Source organism: Halichoeres trimaculatus, unplaced genomic scaffold (genome assembly GCF_033239565.1).
Source record: "Halichoeres trimaculatus isolate MK-OKI-2021-1 unplaced genomic scaffold, fHalTri1.1 fHalTri1_scaffold_15, whole genome shotgun sequence".
NCBI lineage: Eukaryota > Metazoa > Chordata > Actinopteri > Labriformes > Labridae > Halichoeres > Halichoeres trimaculatus.
In genome coordinates this window covers 11,673,202-11,695,369 of record NW_027437193.1, presented here as the reverse complement: position 1 = coordinate 11,695,369, position 22,168 = coordinate 11,673,202, and the positions used below count along the sequence as shown (strand labels likewise).

At 40.5% G+C, this 22,168-nt stretch overlaps 1 protein-coding gene across 3 annotated transcripts in view; it reads right to left on the bottom strand.

Annotated features, from left to right (window-relative positions):
* pde1cb (phosphodiesterase 1C, calmodulin-dependent b) overlaps positions 1-22,168 on the bottom strand; it is a 131,336-nt gene that overhangs the window by 5,413 nt on the left and 103,755 nt on the right. For all 3 annotated transcript variants that reach the window (XM_074688678.1, XM_074688680.1, XM_074688681.1), the window contains 11 exons: positions 21,820-21,886; positions 21,538-21,654; positions 20,923-21,063; positions 15,492-15,592; positions 14,488-14,616; positions 13,974-14,075; positions 8,681-8,801; positions 7,349-7,430; positions 5,240-5,360; positions 2,583-2,758; positions 177-404 (listed from right to left, as the gene is read on the bottom strand). In XM_074688678.1, the coding sequence (XP_074544779.1) occupies positions 177-404; positions 2,583-2,758; positions 5,240-5,360; positions 7,349-7,430; positions 8,681-8,801; positions 13,974-14,075; positions 14,488-14,616; positions 15,492-15,592; positions 20,923-21,063; positions 21,538-21,654; positions 21,820-21,886 (1,385 nt within the window). The remainder of the gene's footprint in view (positions 1-176; positions 405-2,582; positions 2,759-5,239; positions 5,361-7,348; positions 7,431-8,680; positions 8,802-13,973; positions 14,076-14,487; positions 14,617-15,491; positions 15,593-20,922; positions 21,064-21,537; positions 21,655-21,819; positions 21,887-22,168) is intronic.

Genomic DNA, 22,168 nt, shown 5'->3' with positions numbered 1-22,168 from the left:
TCTGTGTTAAATCATTTGGGGTGACATTTTTAGAATAGTCAGGGTTTTGATAGGGCTTAATGAAACAAATGGTATTAATGGGAGTTTGCTGATAATGTGGTTAAAGATGTCAGTTTGCTGGATGTAAAGCACAGTTATGGACGTACTTTGGGGATAACCCCGTCATTGGGACGTACCGTTCTGCAGCGGAGTGTGTGCGGTGCTCCCCGGCTGTGCTCCCTGCTCTGTGTCCTCTGTGCTGCCATCTGCTGGTCTGCTGGCCTCCGCTGACTGGGCTTCGTCCCCCTCCAGTTCGTCCTCCTTTGGTTCAGGCTGTTCGGTTTCTGTGTGGACCTCCTGGGGATCCATCGTCTCTTCTTGCTCGGCTTGCTCCTCGGCTTCCTTTTTCGCTCTTTCTTCTGCCTCTGAGGTCAAACAGAGAGACACAGGGGCAGGTTAGTATGTGGGAGACAGTGAGTGTGTGGTTGCGGGCTTTTTGCTGGACTATTTATCTTGTTTCAGTCCTACATAATTAAAACTTCTTCATGTTTCTCAACTTGCATATTAGCAGATATTCTTTGAGTTGGAGTGTAGCAGAGAGAAGCTGTAAACACATTTATTTACTTTAAGCTGAGGTAGACAACTTTGGAGCAACTGGGAAATTAAACAAACTAAGCCCTGTTTACACAACAACGTTTTATCTGAAAACACTAGACGCAGTGAAAATGCAGGGAAAAAAATCTGCGTCTACACAGAAACGCTGAGAAACTGAAAACACTGTCAAGAAGCCACGTTTGGGAATCTCCACCGAAGTAGAGCTGAACCAATCATCTGGTGCATTGACGAATACTAAGTGTAGAAGTGGAGCAACAGATGCACATTTTGTTGAAAGACAGTCCGCAGACTAAGCAGATTGAGCAGCACAAGCACAACATGATAGTCCACAACGATCATAACAACGGTTATGACCTGTTGTATGGGCTTGCACAAAGCAGAGCGCATCGTCATGGTTTCCACTGAAAATGTCGGCTTACTGTTTACACGACAACGGTGTTGGTAGCGTTCCAGAAAAATTCCACTCTGGGTCTGGAGGATGTTTTCAAAAGTTCGCGTTTTAGGTCAGCTAAAACGCTGTTTCTGTGTAAAGGCGAGGTTGCAACCAAGGTTGTAATAGTTAACTAAAACTAAACTAAAAAGGAAAACTAAAATTTAAAATACATTGCAGTTAACTCAAACTAATAAAAACTAGAAAAGAAAACAAAAACGATAAGTAAACTAAAACTGTATCTTGTGTTCACAAAACTAACTGAAACTAACTAAAATAACAGACAAAATTCCCTTAGTTATAGTTTTTGACAATATTAATAGCCTTTAGGATTTAAATTAATCTGACACATTTTCCCAACCAATTTTAGACAGTTTTAGGCAGTTGTCAGTGCCGCACAGCACCATCATAGCGGCGTATAGGGACGAGCTTGTTTACTGCACTGACTGGCTGTGCTCTGTGCTGCGACCAAACGTAGTGGAGCAATGAATTAGAGCATCTGTAATAGTTTAATTGTTACAGAGTCCAAGTTTTTATTTATTGAAGCTCATATTATATATTTTTTTTAATTTATGTTAATATTATTTTTATGTAATTTATGTCAACATTATTTTATATAATTTATATTTATATTTTTTTACACTAAGTTTATATTATTTTCATGTGTTTAAGGCAGCAGCCAAGATTTCGATATCAGCATTGACTGAGCAGTGAGCACTATGTTGGACTTGAAAAATAAACAGTATGACAAAATATTTACTCTGACCTTTTTGAATCCTGCACCTGGTTAATAAGGTATGAAAAAACTAAAACTAAACTGAGACTAAACTGAAACTAAACTAAAACTAAACTAAAACTAAGCCTTGTTGCAAAAATCAAAACTAAATAAAAACTAGAATGCCTGCTCTAAAACTAATGTAAACTAAACTGTAATGGAAAATAAAATGTCAAAACTAACTAAAACTAAACTATAATCACAAATCCAAAAATGTTATAACCTTGGCTGCAACGCAACAATACGCTTAAGTTTCACCCGAAAATAGTTGTCACGTACACTACCCCTTAAATGTTTGGAAAATATCTGCTCAGAAAAAATAAGTAGATGCAGGAAGCAAAAGCTTACAGTCACTTTAGTGGATCAATAAACACATTCTATCACCTTCCTCTTTAAGAAATGGATTCTTACTAATAAATATTAATCTATGAAATTAAAATGAAGTTTTTGTTCAGATGGACGATGAGTTAGGACTTAAACTCTTCTTGTAATGGGTGTCTGATTAAATAATGGCACCAACTTGGATAAATATTGTGATAAAACTTGATGCACAGACTCAGAGATCTCTGTGTGCCCCTTAAAATCCCGCTCTAATACAGGTCAGTCAGAATCCCCTTTGAGGCAGCTAAGAGCATTGCAGGCGTTAAGAGCATTGCAGCTCTGTAAGCCAATTTTACACATTCTGCTGGATTTCACGATCTGCTTGGACAGATCCCTTTTTACCACAGCATTAATGTCCCCTGAATCCCTGAATTTTACTGAGTAATAACGGACATACTGTACCTTTAGCAGCTTGTGATTTCCATCTCTCTCTATTCTGATAAACCTCTTCGTTCCACAGCGCTTTGAAGTTCTTCAGGTCCACCGTCAGCAGGGAGCCCTGTCCTGACGAGCTGCTGTCGGAGCCTATGCTCTTCACGCTGTGCCTCTTGGTCTCGTCTGAGCTAATACTGTTTAGACTGGACAGAGATAAGACGGTGGAAAAGAATTAGAGAGTAAACACGCTGCCATGATACTTCTCTACAGCTTAAACAGAGACAATGTAAGCAATCCAAAGGTGTTTAAATAATATTTACAGTGGACTGATGTTAAGCAGGTACAGTGTTTTCTTTCCTTCTAGCATAAGCCAATCAGAAATAAAGAAAAGCAGAAGATCACTTAGAGAGGACTTTTTCAATCTTCCTAACCAAGAATGTTAACTCCTCAAGCCTTGACTAAACCAAGTCAGCATTTTGACAGTCTGTCTAAAAGATAACCAGACATCAAAAACTAGATGACAACTTTTTCCCAGATACAAAGCAACATGGTAAGTTATTAATCAACTGTTTCGTAGAGCTGTTTTTGAAACATGACAACAAGCAAACTTTGTAAGTTTGTACTGTTAGTTAGCCAGCTTTATCTAGTGCTACTGACAAGCCAGTGCTCTGAGACGAGTCCTTAACTTGTAATGTTAACTAAATCCTTGTTATGTTCTGCCAGTGCTCGTCTACCAAGCAGGGCTAAAGTAACCTTACTCTTCATTTTATTGGGAGACTCTCAAGTTTTAACAGACCACTGCAGTGTTTTTAGCCTTTAGCCCGTGCTCTATCACTCTCCTGTTCATCTTTCTTCTGCTCTTCTGCTCTTTTTCTGTCTGACATTTCAGCTTCCGTGTCCACCATTACCACAAAATCAATCCAAGGAATAATTTTTTCAGCAGCAGAGAAAAACACAGATCTCTCTTCTCACCACTAAACTTCGTCAGTCACACTCAATAAGGAAGCTGAAAAGTAGCACTTTGTAATAACCAGTTTTGGTGCTGATTATCTCATTTTAAAGTGTGGATTACAATCAGGCATATATCTAGAAGGCAGACTTTTTCAAGATCATTTAGAAACTCCCCACAGCCCTTTTAAAAAAACTGAATTCCTTTTATAAGCCTGGTAGCTTCTGAACCTCCCCTGACACACCCTTATATGTTTTTCACTTAAATATTTTATGACAAGATCTTATGCAATTTTTGAGTGAAGATTAAGATTTTTTTTTGTTAAAGTAAGAATTTACTGTTGATCATAAAAAGAGCTCGTTGCTGTCGCAGAAAGAGCTACACAGCTTAAGCACCACAGCACACAGGCTTCTTGTTCCTTCTTCTGTGGGAAGTGTTTAAAACTTCATTCTTTAATACATCTTAAAACTTTTAGTTAACCAGCACAGAAAAAGTAACATTCTGTCTGGTCAAAACTGGTTAGAACTGAATTTTGGATGCTTTTACCTGATTTCCCTCTGTTTTCAACCTGATTCTTAGCATTAACATCCTGGTTAGTGCTCATTAGGAAACTTAAAGCTTTCTCCAGTTTAACACAAAAAAGTTCAGTTAAATAATCAATGACAGAAAAACCTAAATATTGAATTTGCTGCTCTGGGGGGATAAGATAGTCTTATAAACTTTCTGAAGTGCTTTAAGTTTGGCTGAAAGGAACAGTTTTTCATATTCAATTGCACACTGAAGAGGACAGAAAGAAAGACTGATAACCAGAGGAAGACAGAGAGAGCAGACACAGTTACAGATGATTGAAAGCAGCTATAAATGCTGTGCAAAAGCAGTCAAAGCACCACATAAGCACCCAGGTGTGTGTAAAGACAAGGAGTCTGCCTGAGTAGAAACACTATCTGAGATTTCCACTTGGTTAGCTCTGACTGCAGGCCCACTGAGTGATGCTAATGACTGCTGCTGAGGAGGAGGGTGGTATTGATGTGCAGGTGCAGGAGATTCAGAGCCAGACTCCCCCAAGTACATCTTTATTCTGTAAAATGCTCCGTCTGATAGGCTCAAGTTTCAAAGAAATAACCAACTTTGAGTTTTTCCAACCATTTCCCTCTGGATAGTTCGACTATTAGTTATGCAAGAGCAAGTGGAATGTACTTTCTTATTTGTTTGGTTTCAAAGACTAAATGTCTGATTCAGAAAGTGGCTGGAGGAAAAGCACTGAACCAATTAATTTAGCCTGTGGAGACGAAATCATTCCATTTTATATCTCCAGAGGCTAATGTGTATGCAGGACCAGTGCTGGGGCCCATTCTGGATCAGGGACGGCAGAGTTAGCATCTCTAAAATATCAATTTCAAGGTGTATGGCTCTGCCTGATGAGAGGTGGAGACACTTCCACGCACAGAAATGGATTACTGATGGAGGACTCATCTGCTGTTTTCAATACTTCCATTAGATATGCTGCTTTTACAGAGGAGCTGTTGAGGTTTAATCGTGTCATAGAGTGAGCAGTAAGTCAGAAAGGAGGAAGAAGAGCACGACTGGAAACACGGGTTTAGTTATCCTTGATTTAGCAGACTGGCTGATTAGAATCCACTCAGTTCAGGATGCTGTCACCCACTCCCAGCTACTCAGCCATGCTGCTGAGCAGAATGAAACCCAGATGAACTCTCGGAGAAGTGCCGCAGCTTACCTGGAGCGTCTAAAGCCGGCGAGGCCTGAATGGGAGGCCTCGTCAATGAGTGGTGTGACAATACGTTCCATCATGTCCGACAGCACCGTGAAGGTGGGCACCACGATGAAGTCTATAAAGCCTGGTGACAGAGTCAGACGGCACACATTCACAATCTATTAACTGGGACAGACAGGGCACAAACAATCACTGTTGTTGTTTTTTTAATGTAGAAATAAGATTTTAGGTAAATTGTAATCTCACAGGCTAAAACAAAACGGTCTGCAGTACCACCAGTGGCCACTTGAGGAGAAGCTTACCTTCAGGCAGCTAATGAATCACCTCAAGTATCACTTGTATACTTATCCCGTTTTGCCCCACTGGCAAAAATTGTTGCTGAAGTGTTTCACTGTCAATTTTTCCTCACAATAAAATTCTCAATGTTACTGATGCAACTTTTTCCACTTATATGCTAGTAGACAACTTAAACAAAGACTTTGGTTTATGAAAAATAGTTTCCAAGTGGTTCCTGTCACATGACATCATTTGTTTCCTGCTCCTTCCCTGGTAGAAGACATGGTTGATGCAATGGAGAGACAATTTTCTATAATTTTGTATAATTTTCCCCCAAACATATTTATAATTATTTAATCATTCAATTCTCTAGTGTAACCCTCCACCAAAAAATTGTACCTGGGATGAATATTTCTTTTCATGGGTTTATTTCTGTGAGTGGCAACAAAAGTTTTTTATTATTTCTATATAATTATTAGGTGACCTTGTGACAAGCTGTATGACCATCAGCAACAATTGTGGCCAGCAATAAAAATCCTATTTTCCTTAAAACAAAAAGTACAAAATTACAAAATGGAAAAATAAATACATAACATTATTCAGAGAGAATCAACTGATAAAACTATATGCCTCACAACTCTGAAAAAAATGGGCAAAAATGGGTTAAAGAGGGGCTATTGTGCTGTTTTTTACTCTATACACTGGGAGCTTTTACATAATTTACACACAAAACATTTCTATTTTTGTGTCACTGGTGTTTTAAAAACCTTTAATCTAGCCTCTGTCTGAAACATTTTGTCTTGGTAGGCCTCCCACTCCAATAACCCCTTCCCTCTGATTGGCTAGCTCTCACGAAGCCTGTCAGTGTCAGAACAAGGGAAACTCCTTGGTGGCCCACTCCTGCAAGGTATAATGACCTGTTTTGGAAACCCTTATGTGATGATCTCATCATTTCAGCAAGTCTTGTGAGGATCTTTACAAGATGTGAGCAGACGTTTGAGCAGTTTGCACAAAGATTCAGGAATTTGTACAACATATGAATGTGAAGCTGTTTGAAAATCTGCACAAAGTTTGTATGAACATCCAGCGTTGATACTTCATGTTCTAAAATATAAGAATAATACCCCCTCTTAAAGTGTTACTATTTCTCCTTCTTTAAAACTCAGATAGCAAAAGCTTAATTCAAACTGGAGGCAAAAAAACAAGAGTTATCAAGACTTTCAACCAAGGAAAGCTTTTAAGTCTCCTTGTCCTTCATTTTGAAGGTGCAAACTTTTAGGAATGTTTCTTTTCTCACTAAAATTTTTATATTCTGTTTCATTACTGTGCCCTTCTGCTGGAGTACAGACTTTAAACTGATCAAGTTCTGACCGTCAGTGGAGAGGACGAGCACATCATTGCCTTCATGAGCTGATGAAAAGACGCTGATGTAGCTGTCTTTGATAATGTTTTAAAAATGTGGCATACTGTTTCCATATTTCTGTCCATGCTGGCTTTCCTTAATGGGTCCTAGAAATGTCTACCAATGGAAGATATGATAAAGAAGAGAGGTCTTTCACATGCTTTGCAATTTATACGAAATCAGGAAAACTGCAATAGCTGCAGCCCAGGAAAAGTAACATTGTAATTTTCATTGCCTCCTTGTATTCCTATTTTCCTGTTTCGCTACATTTCTCAGTACACGAAAAAAGTAAAATGACCAAAATGCGAACAATAATACACTTGTTTTTTCATGTAAAAACAAAAACCTTAAATAACTTACCGTGGACCTCAGATTCTCCTGTATAACCCACAGACATACAGATTGTGTGTTCAGAGGATAAAAGAGTCACTCACCGATCTGGGACTGTGCCACCATTGTGGACTTTCGGTCGCAGAGCGGCGAGAACGGCAGGCCGAGCTCAGCTTCTTTGTCCCCCTGGAAAATGTAGCAGTGGCCTCTGTGACAATCATTTTCAGATTTTGGTTCCTAGCAAAATGTTTTCCCCTTTTCCAGGCAAAGACACACAAACACAACTGACTGAATCCCACCGTGCAGACTCACACACCAACAGACTCTGGCTTTGTCCTCCCAGCTCACCCCGAGTGCTTTTGGGCCAGAAATGTGTTTCATTTTCTTTTCTGATTTGTCACAAACAGATGAGATGTGGAGTTGGGAGGCTATGTTCTCTGGAGATGCTATTTACCAGCAATTCATATTCTGAGAGACAGAAGCCTGGTGAAAGCAGCCACAGTAACAAAAGCCCCATAATGAGAACAATGTGGATTAATAATGAAAGAGCTCAAAGCAACGCTGCACCAGTTAAACGTCTGTCTTTCATGTTGTCATTGACAAACACGCAATTTATTATCTATAACAAATGCATTGTTTTATCAAAGAGATTATGGTCTACATTTTAATCTGCCGTGGCGTCATTTTTAAACTCGACAGAGAGCAGAGCGCCCGCAATTAAACTTCTGAATGGGACTGCATATCTCGCTGATGGTAAGTGCTCTGAGGATTGGATGCGTGCCAAAGCCCCACCATAAAACAACCACCCATTAATCACCGTTATAGTGTAGTTAGATTTACACAAAACTGTGTGAAAGAAACCTCAAATATATGAGAAAAGATTGGGATGAAATAGCACAATCCCAAACATCTGCAGCAGAGGAGAGGATAAGAGCTTGAGGAGTGTCTTTTTTTAAAAGAAAGATGAATCAACTCGACTCCACATCAAGTGTTTCATCTTTTGGCAATCCCGAGAAATCCGAGGAAATCGATTCCTCCGAGACTTCACAGCTGGTCCAAAAGAGCGGGTATTTTCAGAGAGCGCGGGGAGCACAGTTGTAATCTAAAGGTCAGGAATGAACTTTTGATCTAAGCTTTTCAGCCAATGTCCCAAAAAATGGTTCAGAAAAATCTGAATTTCCCATCGTCAGAAAGAGTAGGATGAGGTAAAACTGAGGAATGAAGTGTTTTCATACATTTTATTTAGAGTTTTCTCCTCAAGAACCCAGTTTACTACAGTGACCTAAATAAAGTGACGCCGTCATAAACTTTTTTCCAACACTTTTCTCCCTGAATTTCTTTGTGCTCCTTTCAGAAAATGCAGATCCTACCCTCTTATGTTCACTGGAACACTCTCTCATGATTTACTCACTGATCCTTCAGGTGACCTCACTCACCTGTCTGAAGAACTCCTCCAGTAGGGAGGTGGTCCAGCGGTGGTGAAGGTCCCAACTTTTGGCTGGGTGGCTGATGTCTGCCGTGTGCAGCAGCAGGGACAGAGCTTTGGGCTTGTCGATGCTGCAAAAAGAGAACAGACATATCATTTTCTACATCACACAACCTATTTCAGCTCTGACTGTTACATGAACAGTTTTACACAGGAGGAAATGTCAGAATAACAGCAAACAGACCTAAACTTGTAATCTTTATTCATTCTTCCATCACACTCGTATATCATTTAAGATATGACAAGGGATTGAGCGTTAAAACCATGTGTATCAAACAAGTTCAAAACCCTGCTTATTTCATTCCTTACAGAAGCAACACTGCCAAATAGATAACCCAGGAAAATCTACAACAAGGATATTGAAAAATACCAATTCTAAAAGGACCACAAGAAATTTTCTTTGTCCTTGAGTGTCCTTGATAGCAGCAGGGTCAATCATAAAAAAGTGGCACAGCTGCAGATGTGTCCTTTGCAATCTATTGATTAAAACTGACTCAGAGCAATCGCAGGAAAACAGCAGTTTATAGAAATATTCTGTATATACTACAAATACAGAAAGTCATATCTGACATGAAGTATTTGAGGGAGGCTTTTGTTGAGCTTGTAAAATCCTTAAAGAAGCTATGAGGGGGATCTGTTTTAATTGCACTCACTCGCCACCTTGTGGCCTGGAGTCTCCTCACAGTGTCGTAAATTACTTTTAGTGAGACGTGTGTTTGTTTTGGAATAAATAAATCAGATCGAAACAAATTTTCTTCGTTCAAGACAACTTTTTACTGGATACGACGCTCTGAAGTAAGGTATTTATCAGTACAGTTACGTAGCGCTACGGTTTGAAACGTGACAAAAAGCAGACGTAGCAGCCGGCTAAAAGTAGCGCTGTCAGAAGCCTGGACCTCTGAGGTATCTGTAGGCTAACGTAACAAGATAACACTGTCAGTTTGTAAGTAGTTTAGTAGCTGTTAGCTATGTCCTGCTAGTCATCTACCGAGTAGAGCTAATGTAATGTCACTCTTCATTTTATGATAGACTCTCAAGTTTAAACAGACCACTGCAGAATAACTGCTGCATGTGGGTTGAAATGAACATTATCACAAACATTTAGCCCCTGTGTTATAGAATGATACAGCCCAAGCTAAAGGCTAATTAGCTTTACGTTTTACACTGGATTTCTGCAAACACATCAGCACTTTGAAAATGTTGAAAGTGCAATATGTTATGTAAGTGCAACTCCCCAGATTTTACATAAAGAAAGAATGATCCATCTAGCTCATCTGGTTTAAAATCTATCGCCAGTCAAAACTTAATGTGCAAATGTAGCACCAGCGCTATACTGGGCTCTATAGGGTTAAAGAGGGACTGATGCATCAGTGCCATCATTAGTATTTGTTTGTTTCTTTAACTTTTTGACACTATCACTTGTCTGAAAAAGCCTGAAGCACCCTGGTTCCATCTGTAGACTACAGTGAGTTATCTTATTTCTTTATTTTCATCCTTTATTGAGGCCCCTTTAAAACCCACCCTCAAGGAAAGTCAAAGTTAATCCAGCAGGCTGTTTAAATTCATTTAAATTCATAAGGCAACACACAGGAAGAAGTGAAAGAAGGGTACACAGGCCACACTGTGAATATCCACATCACAATCCAGCCTGGTTCAAATATTCTACCAAGCAGCAACACATTTCCTTCAGGGCAGATTGTAAGAAATAAAATATTTAGATAATCTTTGTCATAAAATCTTAATGTTTCAGAAAAGACTTTGAAAAATGTTTAAAACACTTTCAAGATACTTAAATACAGTCCGTTCATGCAGGATAATCACACATGTAGCCCTGGCAGTAGGAAACAGAGGTTATTTTCATGTAAACAGAAACATGTCACTTAGTCCTGCAGTGGGACTGATCGATATCTTTAGCAGCTTTTAGGAAATAAAGCAACATGACACGGAGGAAAACAGTCATTATTGCATAATCATTCAGCTAATTGTTGTTTTTTTGTATTCCTGTGATGTGTGCTGATGGCATCGGTCTAAAAGCAACACCCTCAATCTGCCAAACTTGTAAAAGCAAATACAACAACATCCCTTGTCACATGCCCATTAAACAGATGCTAAAAAATACTCAGACGTTTATTGGCGTGCGCATAAAAACACAAATTGTCAGCTGTCACAAAAACAGAGAAACAGCTCCATCCAAAACAAAATCCCCTCCATCAAAACACCTCCATTAGGCTAATCGCTTTTCTCCGCTGGAACTCAGTGTAAGGACGCTTCATTTCACCTCATCAGACATCCGTGGTGTCTGAGATACCACCTGATAACCATATCAAAATATCATGTTTAATGGACTGAGGTATGAATTGTGAGACACAGAGCAAAATGGAAAATATGCACACAAACACATTCACACACAGAGACACACACACACACATGCAGCAGAAGGTTAAACAGGGGTCAGAACGACTCGCTCAGATTTCCCCTCCTTCCATTTGTGGCAGATTGGGTCTTGAAGTGCACTCTAAGCAGACCGGGGGCACACTGGTTTGAATTACTGCACATTAAAGTCTATTCAGCAGTACAGCTTCCTGCAGACTGCAATCTCTCATTCATGTGACCCACTGCATGTGTTTGTGTGTGTGAGTGTGAGTGTGTATGCCCTTTGCTGGACCGCACTTCCACGATTACCTTCAGTCAGCACTCTTTAAAGTAAATTCACAAGTATACCAACATTGTATTGTTGATTGCTGTGTTCATATACATTCCTGGGAAGTTACTTATCTCCTTATCACTGCCTTTGGAGCATTCCTCGAGTCGTGACGAGAGCTGTGTGTTATCCCTGTGAGATGAATAACCTAAAGGTCAAACGCTTTGTGAACACTCATCTAAAGCAGCAGTGATGACTCATCACGTCATACGATAGTTAGCTCGATAACGCTTTTTAATTCTGTTCTCATACTTCAGCTCTGTGTCTGCATTCAGTGGACACGACTATCATTTCATTCAGCCACACCCATTATCAACAGCTGTATGGATACTTTCAGCATAGGATGACATGTCTCCACCTCCACTCACTGCATGAATCTGAAGCTAAAAAAATCCTGCATAAGTGGCATTTACACTCACCGGCCACTAAATTAGGTACACCTTGCTAGTGCTGGGTTGGACCTTCTTTTGCCTTCAAAGCTGCTTTAATCCTTCGTGGCATAGATTCAACAACATTCCTCAGAGAGTTTGGTCCATATTGGCATGACAGCATCACGCAGTTGCTGCAGATTTGTCAGCTGAACATCCATGACAAGAATTTCCCGCTCCACCACATCCCAAAGGTGCTCTATTGGACGGAGATCTGGTGACTGTGGAGGCCATTTGAGTAAAGTGAACTCATTGTCATGTTAAGAAAAACAGTCTGAGATGATTCCAGCTTTATGACATGGAGCGTTATCCTGCTGGAAGTAGCCATCAGAAGATGGGTACACTGTGCTCATAAAGGGATGGACATGGTCAGCAATAATACCCAGTTAGGCTTGGCGTTGAAATTATTGGTACTAAGGGGCCCAAAGTGAGCCAAGAAAATATCCCCCACACCATTACACCATTGATACAAGGCAGGATGGATCCATGCTTCCATGGTGTTGACGCCAAATTCTGACCCTACCATCCGAATGTCGCAGCAGAAATCCAGACTCATCAGACCAGGCAACGTTTTCCAATCTTCTATCGTCCAGTTTTGGTGAGCCTGTGTGAATTGTAGCCTCAGTTTCCTGTTCTTAGCTGACAGGAGTAGCACCCGCTGTGGTCTTCTGCTTCTGTAGCCCATCTGCCTCAAGGTTTGCCGTGTTGTTGGTTCAGAGATGCTCTTCTGCAGACCTCAGTTGTAACCAGTGGTTATTTGAGTTACTGTGGCTTTTCTACAAGCTCCAACCAGTCTGGCCATTCTCCTCTGACCTCTGGCATCAACAAGGCATTTTGGCCCACAGAACTGCTGCTCACTAGATATTTTCTCTTTTCAGACCATTCTCTGTAGATCCTAGAGATGGTTTATGGTTAAAATCCCAGTGGATCATTCAGTTTCTGAATTACTCAGACCAGCCTGTCTGGCAACAACAACCATGCCAGGTTCAAAGTCGCTTAAATCACCTTTCCTTCCCATTAGAAATTTGTGATAACGAGCAGTTGGACAGGTGTGCATAATACCTATTCCAGATAGTCCTCACGGCACCTTTAAATAGGGCAGAATTATTGAATGTCACCTTTGTCACAAGACAATTCACAGCATTTCATCCAACAGGATCCACCCTGTTTCACATAAGTGCCACAAAAAGCATAAAATGACTGAGTGCAGAAGCTTTTTCCATGCTAAAACCACCTTTAACTCAATGCATCATTCACTCCAGATTAACAAACTGCTCCTGAAAGCACCATAAACATATGAATTATGCTGTTGGAGCACAGAACATGAAATAGGTTCCCATGGCCAAGAAGCTGAATGCAAGCCTTACATCACCAAGGAGTGGTGCATGGTACACTGCAGCTGAACTCCCGAGCAGTGTTTTTTAGAGTGGTGAATCATGCCCCGCTATCTGGCAGTTTGATGGATGTAGTTGGGTTATGTGGTCATGAGAAAGCTTCTCTCTGGGAAGCATGGTGTCTACTGCAAAGTTGGAGGGAGCCAATCACATTTCAGAGGATTTGGAAGGGCCATTTGATAAGAAGTGAATGTAGCTCCTATAGAAGATGAAAAGTGCTGGATAAGACTGTTAAACAATGATTTCATGAAGGCAAATATCCCCTTGAAGCATTTCTTACAGCACGGTGTGCCAACAGAGTTTCTACCACAGGCTGTTTTTCACTGCAGTGTGCAAATAAATCCACCATGCCAGATCTGTTTGGACTGCCTCATAACTCTGCTGCATAACAGAAACACAAACTACCTTCAGTGTGTGCCTGAGAAGGCTAGTGCATACCTGTGCTGTATAATTCATACCCTTTGGTACAGACATGCAACACAATCCTACATTTGTAAAAGAGTGAGTGAACCACACTAGAACGACAGATATCACTGAAAAAATCTGTTGGTAGTCGACATGAATACATTTGTTGTGTTCCACTTTGGGTGCAGCCTTCAGGGCAGGGTTAATAGGGTTGGAAACAATGGGTGGGGAGTGAACAATACAATTACGGAGAGGTTAATATGGATGTAAACTGCCGGAGGACAGCATAGAGTGTGTGTTAAAATGGCGACTAACCCCTCGGGTTGCTGTAGGAAGTTCTTCATGGCCTTCACCTGTTGGAAGTGGCACGACATGTCTGTGGCGAGCACCATCTCCACCACCAGCGCCCTCAGCTCTCTGTGTGCAAACAAAGGGACACCGTGAGCTGCAGAATGACCTGGCAGAGTCGACATACCTTGGAGGCTGGGAAAGCTGAAGTCTGTTGAGTTATTTCTTCTCTGACAGAAATTTTACTGTTGCTGTGGCCTTTTACGTAATATGACATTTAACAGTCCTGGACCCTGAGGTGATCCAAAGTGTAAATTCCTGCCTCAACAAGCTTCGTATTAATTCTGATGAATAAGAAAACAGATTACCCTTGGTGTTGCAAAGTAAATTTGTACATTGCTTTCTTTGACCTGTCTGCTTTCTTAATGTCTCGTCTGCCTCCAAGTTTGCTCCACCTGCTCTCTTCACTATCTCTAGTTTTACTTTCCCTTTACTTTCACCCAGCTCTTCCTTTGTCTGCCTAAGTTCCTGTTTCGCTGACCTCCAATCATCCTTGGAGAGGTTATACAGGATGTTCATCTCATCGTCATCCTGCAGCAGGCGGTATGCTGCGCTGACATGGTGACTCTCCAGCACTGAGCGGTCATTGTACAGGATGGCTGTGTCTGACCTGTGAGACAGAAAGTAAGAAAAGACATCTTTTATCTGGCTTCATGAAAAAAAAATCTTTTAGGGAGAGAAGGATGCTGCTACTTCTCCAGTTTGTCAGTAAAATCAAAAACTTTCTCAGCTTTTGGAGTTTAGACTCATTCAAAGATCTACTCTCTCCCTTTTCTTTAGCTATTTCTCAAGTTTCTTAGGCTGAAGCTTTCTGTCTGCATTTGAAGGAAAGTTCTGGTTGCAGTACCTCAATATGTAGACAAAACATCATTCAGTTTCTGCAGCTTGTACTTTAGGTCATACTTCATGATTTATTCATTTAATGGTGGTCCACTGCTTGGGGGAATTCTCTACAGGAACAAAAACTAACAAAATGTGAGGAAGGACAAAAACAAAACAAAAAGAGAAACATGAACAGTGCTAAGAAATATGTAGAAAATGAAAAAATTAGAGATTTACATGATAACAATGTTTAAATTGGATGAAGTCTGTAAAGCTGTTTGAACAAAGACTTACAAAATTATTCACTCAAAGATTAAAGTTCAGCTTTCCAAAGTAAAATGAATCTGAACTATCTCATGAAGGCTGTAGAAAATACGCTTTCATTTTAAGACTGCTGATAAGGATACATTCAAGGATAATAAAGAAAGGAGATATAAATAATGCAACTTTCCAAAGTATAATCACAGCAATTGCTGCCATTAACATTTTTTCTTTCTGCCTCAAGTTCTCCAGAGAGTGGAGTGTATCTGGAGTCGCGTCCTGCCCCAGTGTTATTACTGCTCTGCAGGCCATCTCAGTGTCAATGTAAAGGCCCCCTGCTGCAAATGAAAACATTGATCGGGTGAGTCTGCGCCATGCATTTTTGATTTTATGATCCATTACCTTGTCTGGATGTGAAAGTTGTTTGTGGTCCCCGTGTGCTCGTAGTCGTGCACCGCTGCCGCAAAGATCATAGCAAAGATCTCAAGCTCAGTCAACCAGTGCTGCAGGCAACGAAAGGAAAAGAAAGGCAGGGTGTGAGGACCAAAGAACGAGATGATGTTAAGTGAAGAACATAAAGGAGGAGAAATGAACATGACGGTAGCAAAGAGAAATGAGAAGCCAGTGAAGGGAAAAAAGGAGAGCAGGAAATGGTTCATCATGTCACGAAGATACAGGGGAGGGAAGTGATATAAAGGATGCAGAGAGAGGTATTTGGCATGTGAATACATTAAAGTCACGGATGAAGGAGAACCAACAGGGAGCATAAGATGGAGAAAAGGTCAGCAAATCAAAATGAAATCTTCAGTTAAGACAAGCTCGATTGGTATTCACATTTTAAACTGTCTGTTTAAAACTTTTTCTTCCTCTCACACATTGATCCTGCTCTGTCACTGTATACTCAGTAAAAAATGAAAAAAGTTATACTCTCTGTTGCAGTGGCGGAAAAATACATCATGTCCTTCGATTTAACTTTTCCAAATCAAGTTTAAACCTTTTTTCAGTCACGACTCCTGACAACAGCAAAAAGAGGATAGTTTAAAAGTAGCAGCAAATCTTAGAGGAAGAGCTTGACAGTTTGGGAAACACAATTTCACCCTTTTGGGCAGAAAGTGAGATAAGTAAGAATACTGCTTAAATGTCAGTTTGGCAAACACAAAGTCAACCATTGTGTTTTATTGTCTAACAACATCATGAGGTATATGTCTCAGCTTATCATGTGTTCCCCTTTTTTCGGTGTTTCTCTCGTGTCTTCTACACATTTATCTTTTGTTTTTTTGTGCCAACAGGTTATGTCTCTTTCTTCCTCTTAGTGTTTCTTGTTTTGAATGTTTTTACCTTCACGTTTCATGTTTAATTTTGTAATTCTTACTTCTTATGTTTCTGTTTCTGTTCCTGTCTCCTGTTTCTTTCTGTTTGGTCTGTTTGTCGATCAAATTATTTTGCTCCAGTGGTTTTTTTCCTGTTTAAATGACTTTTGTTTGTTTGTTTGTTTGATAAATATTTTGTTAATCTGTCATTGGGTCCCCCTCTGTGTTTGGCCCTGTTTCTACCAAGCAGTCTGGTACTGATCAGTACAAATGGATCGGTAAAGCCCGATCCTGTTTGCATTTCCACAGCCAATCCTGCCCCCTGGTGGTAAGCAGCATGTAAATCAGATGCCGATAGCTGCACCAGTTACATAATAGCGTGACGCCATAGCAGCTAGCAGCTAGCGCTAATAAATCCAACGCGACACAGTTAACTATGCAATGATGGGAGACATCCAGCAGTTTGATTGGTTCTTTGTTACAAAGCGCAATCAAGCCTTGTTTCAGCTGTGCGCCGCAAGGAGAAATACAGCTGCTGTCACACTGTCGGTGAAGATTCCTTCGACCAATCAATGGTCTGCAGTGTTGTAGCTCCACCTTCTGGGATTGGATGGGAATGTCAGGCACTCAAATAGAAGGGAATGCAAAAGTGGGATGGTATGGGTCGGTAATTTGGGGACCTGTCCTGGTATTAGTCAGTGGAAACTAGGGCTGCACGATTATCGCAATCGCAATCGCAATCGCAATCGCAATGTCAGCACATGCAATTACGTAATCGCAAAAGAGGATATCGCAATCGCAATCGCAATGTCAGCACATGCAATTCAGATTTTTCTCCATGATAACCAAGCAAGTCTGTAGACTCATTATGACACAACTTTTTTTATTGAATCGCAAGCACAATCGCAATCGCAATATTGTCCACCTAATCGCAAATCGCACCTTTTCCCCAAATCGTGCAGCACTAGTGGAAACACCACAAAATGCAGACCCTACCGAAAGGAACCAAACTGAACCGCTTGGTGGAAATGGGGCTTTAGTTGCCCTGCAACTGAGTCACATCTTTTCAGTAATTCTGATGTAGCCAGTGCTCATCATAAACAGCTTCAAGGTAAGACTTCTCCTCTGTTATGGATTTTCATCTGCATCATTCTTCAGTTCATTACTCAAGAAGATAGGAAGACAACATTTTAACTTCTGTAGACTAGAGATCAGATCAATGATTTCTGTTGAGTTCCAGTTAGTTGGGATACCTAAGAGTCATGTTCTTATGGATCCCAGCATTGAGCAGGTTTGTTGCTAAAGAACCTCTTTCACAATACATGTAATTTTGCCCACAGCCCAATTTTTTGTTTATTGTGTGGTATTTGTAGTACACCCAAAGACCCCCAAGAATATACCTTTAGAAAATCCAAAAGTCATCCAGGGCCTGTACTATGACCTATTTTATGATCATTGCCATAGGTGTGAGCCAGGGTGCACACTTTACCCCAAAACTTACTCAAACACAAATAATAAATCATCATATTGGGTCAAATCACCAAACATCTTATGGATTTCTCAGATCCCCTTTCCCTTACTATAGTTCCAGTCTACAAATTAAAATTGTCCAAGCCATTGCTATGCAAAAAGACACGAAGGCCATAAAACAGATTACATGTATATACAAGTACTACAAACAGAAATTGACAGAAGTAATGTTTATGTATTGCTGTCATTGTAGATATATACAGTCTGATCAAAACAATCCTAAAATGCATCGGTTTTTACTTCAATGGCTCATTATTATCTCATCACAAAGGCATAATATACAGGCCCTTTGTGGCTGAATAACATTTTATGTGAAATGTTTGTTTTAAATCTAGCATCCAAATTCTAAAAGAAATCATACTTAAAGGATGAATTCTGAACAAATCTTGAAAGGTCCCCCTGATATACAAGATATGTATCCTGATTCTACCACAGTAACCCAACCTGTTAATTGAACAACTTTACCGGTCTCAGGATTTGATGATTTTTTTCCCACTTTGAGAATATATATGTGGCCAAATAATTTGTAAGTATTTTAGGTGTACACCAACTGTAAGTTGGCCAGACACATCTCTAAAGAATTGAATTTGTTGAAAAAAATCATGAAAAAAAAACTTTTCTTTCCAGTTAAAATTTAATAACTTCTTTCAATTTTAATACTTAGCTTTACATTTGATTTCAAAAGATGCACCAGACTTCACTGAAGGTGATTTGACCCAATATGATGATTTATCATTTGTGTTTGAGTAAGTTTTGGGGTAAAGTGTGCACCCTGGCTCACACCTATGACAATGATCATAAAATAGGTCATAGTACAGGCCCTGGATGACTTTTGGATTTTCTAAAGGTACATTCTTGGGAGTCTCTGGGTGTACTACAATTACCACACAGTAAACAAAAAATTGGGCTGTGGGCAAAATTACATGTATTGTGAAAGAGGTCCTTTGATCCACAGCTGTTCAATTTAGCCAAAACTGTGTGCAGACATCAGGTTGTAATAATGAATAAGTTATTGTTGGATTGGAGCTGAAGGGAGCCTGGATGTTACTGCCTGTACGGGTGCTTCCCACCTGTTTTTGCTCTTCATAAAGAGACCAAACACATTGTCTTGTATTTTTTTCTGTGTGGAATGTGATTGTGTAACACAGCTCTGTCTACAAATGGAAACAGGATCATTGGGGATGCCTAAAACTGAATCTAAAACAGTAAGTCCAACTGGTGCTGGGGGTTAAAAAACATTGTAGTGAAATAATTCAGTGGAGTTGGGTGTGTGAGTGTGTGTGTGTGTGTTTTGGTGGGTTGTGGGGAGACCAAAAGTTGTGAGCTGAAGAGGTTGAGGTAAACATACATCAGAAAGGTCAGGGTCAGCAGTTGATCATGAGACCAGTGCTTGAAGAGCTGTTGTCTTTAAAAAAGAGTGTAGAGAATTTTACATGTGACTTAAGTTTTAAATTTAATTATTGGGAGAATTTTTAAACAAAAATAATTAATCAGGTTTTGTTATTTGCCAGCCCATTTTACTCTAGCCCAGGTTTAAAGCCTTCAAAAAGCTCCTTAGTTCATGGTTTAGCACAACTCTACTGACAGCTATCACAGAGTCAGGGTTTACTGGAGAAGCTGACACACCGTAGTGTTGCTGTTGTGCCTTTTGACAGTTGTTTTGCAAAGGTTACAGCCCGTCATACTGTTGATCCTGCCGTGCTCTGTGTGCAATGACTCAGCTTAACAAAGAAAAGTGATCCGCCACCACACTCCGCCCCCAAAACAACAATATAAACCACCCAGCGCAGTTTCACCCGAGGCATCATCATATGCTAATGTGGTAAATATGAGAAGGGTATTAATCTTCCCATCAAACTATGGGCATGAAAGTGAATACGCTTATTTTCCTAAATGTCAAACTATTCTTTTGACTGCCTGAAAAACACTTGCTGAAAAATTATGTTTCATGAAATGAGCAGCGACCCGGACAAAGACTCTGAAGATAAAGTCAACAATGACTAATGTGGATCATACAGACTGAACCTGCGTGTGGACGCTTTCTCTTTTATTTGTGGGCGTCGATGTTTAATCTATGAGTGTTTGCAGCTTCCACACACCTGTGAGTGTGCTTTTTCCTCGGAGGGTTGCTCGACTTTCAGTGCGCTCGCATACACAGAGCGGGGATTTAGCCCAGGAAGCTCGGTCAATACTGGTGACTAATCAACAGTGGGGGTTGGAGGAGTCATTAAGAAAAGGAGGGTGTGCTAAGACGGCTGATCCATCCTTCAGTATTTTGTCCTCATGGGGCTGGCTTTATGAATGACCTGTTGATTGTTGATTTAATGGAGTCTGGAGGGCCTGTGAAATGATAGATGCTGTTCTCCTGCTCTCCCAGGAGCCCAAGGTTCTAGCAGTAATGCGGTTTACTCCGCAAGGCACTGCCCACAGAAACGTAGCATGTCGACAGCTGTCGCAGCCACCTTATTACGGTGATTAAATAAAAACACTGGAAGTGGGGGCGGCTGGCTCGTTGGCTGGTTGGGGACTTTGAACTCAGCTTTTTACTTTTATGAAATGAATCATGTAAGAGAAATACCCTTAAGACACTACAGTGGGGAGAAGAGAAATATGGGTCACTGGATGGAAAAGAAGAAAAGCACCAAGGAGCAGATGAAGTTAGATTTTTACAACAAAACATAAAACACCTGATTTCAATGCTGGTGGTTTAAAAATTTGACAGATACTCTTCAAATCATGGGTTGTTTTTCTCAAACTGGCCTTGAGCAAGACCAAAAATAAAAAGGGGGATTTTCTTTGGATGACTTGTTTTTTTCTGCAAAGAGCGGCTGCTGGACCGTCCAAAAATAAGCCATCTTTAGCAGCTGCATGTCCGGCAAAGCTGCAATTAGGCTGGCACAAATGTTTCAAACACCATGTGAATAGGAAAAAAAAGTGTTTACACTCAAGTTCAAACAAAATCCTTTGGGTTTGTTAGAGTATGTCGTACTCACCACCATGCCAGTTTTGAGAAGCAGGTAATGTACAGTCTGTGTGACATCAGCAGCGTGCATTAGGTTGTGGTACGGGTTTTTATGTTTGCTGTATCCCACTTCTAAGGCCTCCACAAATGACACCACTGCAGAGATTGGGATCTGATGAGCAGCAGAAAGCACAACAACACATCACTGAGAGCTGAAACACACCACAGACACAAACTTCTCAAAGCTATCTGCTCTGATTTAATATAATCCCTATCCATGCACAATCTCCTCCACGACCAAAATTGATGTCATAAAACCACAGATTGTGAATCTTTGGGCTTCTTTAGGCTGTGCGGTTACATTTTCATTACGGCTTTATTGCCTGTGCTGTCACTTGAAGTGGAGTGTGCTCAGCCACAAGCATCTCATGAGATGACATATGACCAACCTTCTTCATTACGTGGTCATTGTAGAAATTAAACAGCATGATCTCTCTCATGATCTCAGAGGCACGTGTGCGTGTTTCCGTCAAAACATGTATGATGAAAGAGGACTATGGAGGTCATTATGACCTGTGCTGAATGTGTCTCCTTGTTTTTACGACAAACACAAAATGTACAGCTGAGAAGCATGATGCAGCTTTACCTTGAAGCGGCTAATAAGGTCATATCTTGTGAGCAGCTCGTAGAATATGAATTTAAGTGCGTGATCCCCGCTGGCCTCATTCAAGGCAAAGACATCAAAGGACCACCTGTCGACGTTCTGTGTGAGGAGAGACGAAATTAAATGTTTCATTATTTTTCATCAAACAGCCTAAACTGAAATGATAAAGAGAAAAGTTTGATACCGCCGCAGGACAACAGCGTGTGCTGGCGTGTGCAAGTGATTTGATTTCCACTGTGTGGACATGCGTGCACACGTTAATACCTTAAGCACAGATATGACAGACGGGGGGTAGCTGAGTCCCACCATATTGGAGGTGCGTCGGTACATCCTGTGTGGAGGAGATAAAAACATCAAATGAGGAACACCGCTGACTGTAAACGCCAGAGGTTACTAAACCCACCGCAAACCACAGCCTGGAAGATCCCCCACCGAGAACCTTTTGAGAGCTTCAAATCAACACACTCAGTATGAAACTGTCTGGAGAAGGTTAAGTTAAGAGAAGACTTGAATAACTTTGAGGTTTTTTTTTTCAAATAGGGAAGGATCAGTTTGTAAGGCTTTGCCAGAAACATGGGTCATATACGAAGAGTTATTCAATGTAAAAGCAATT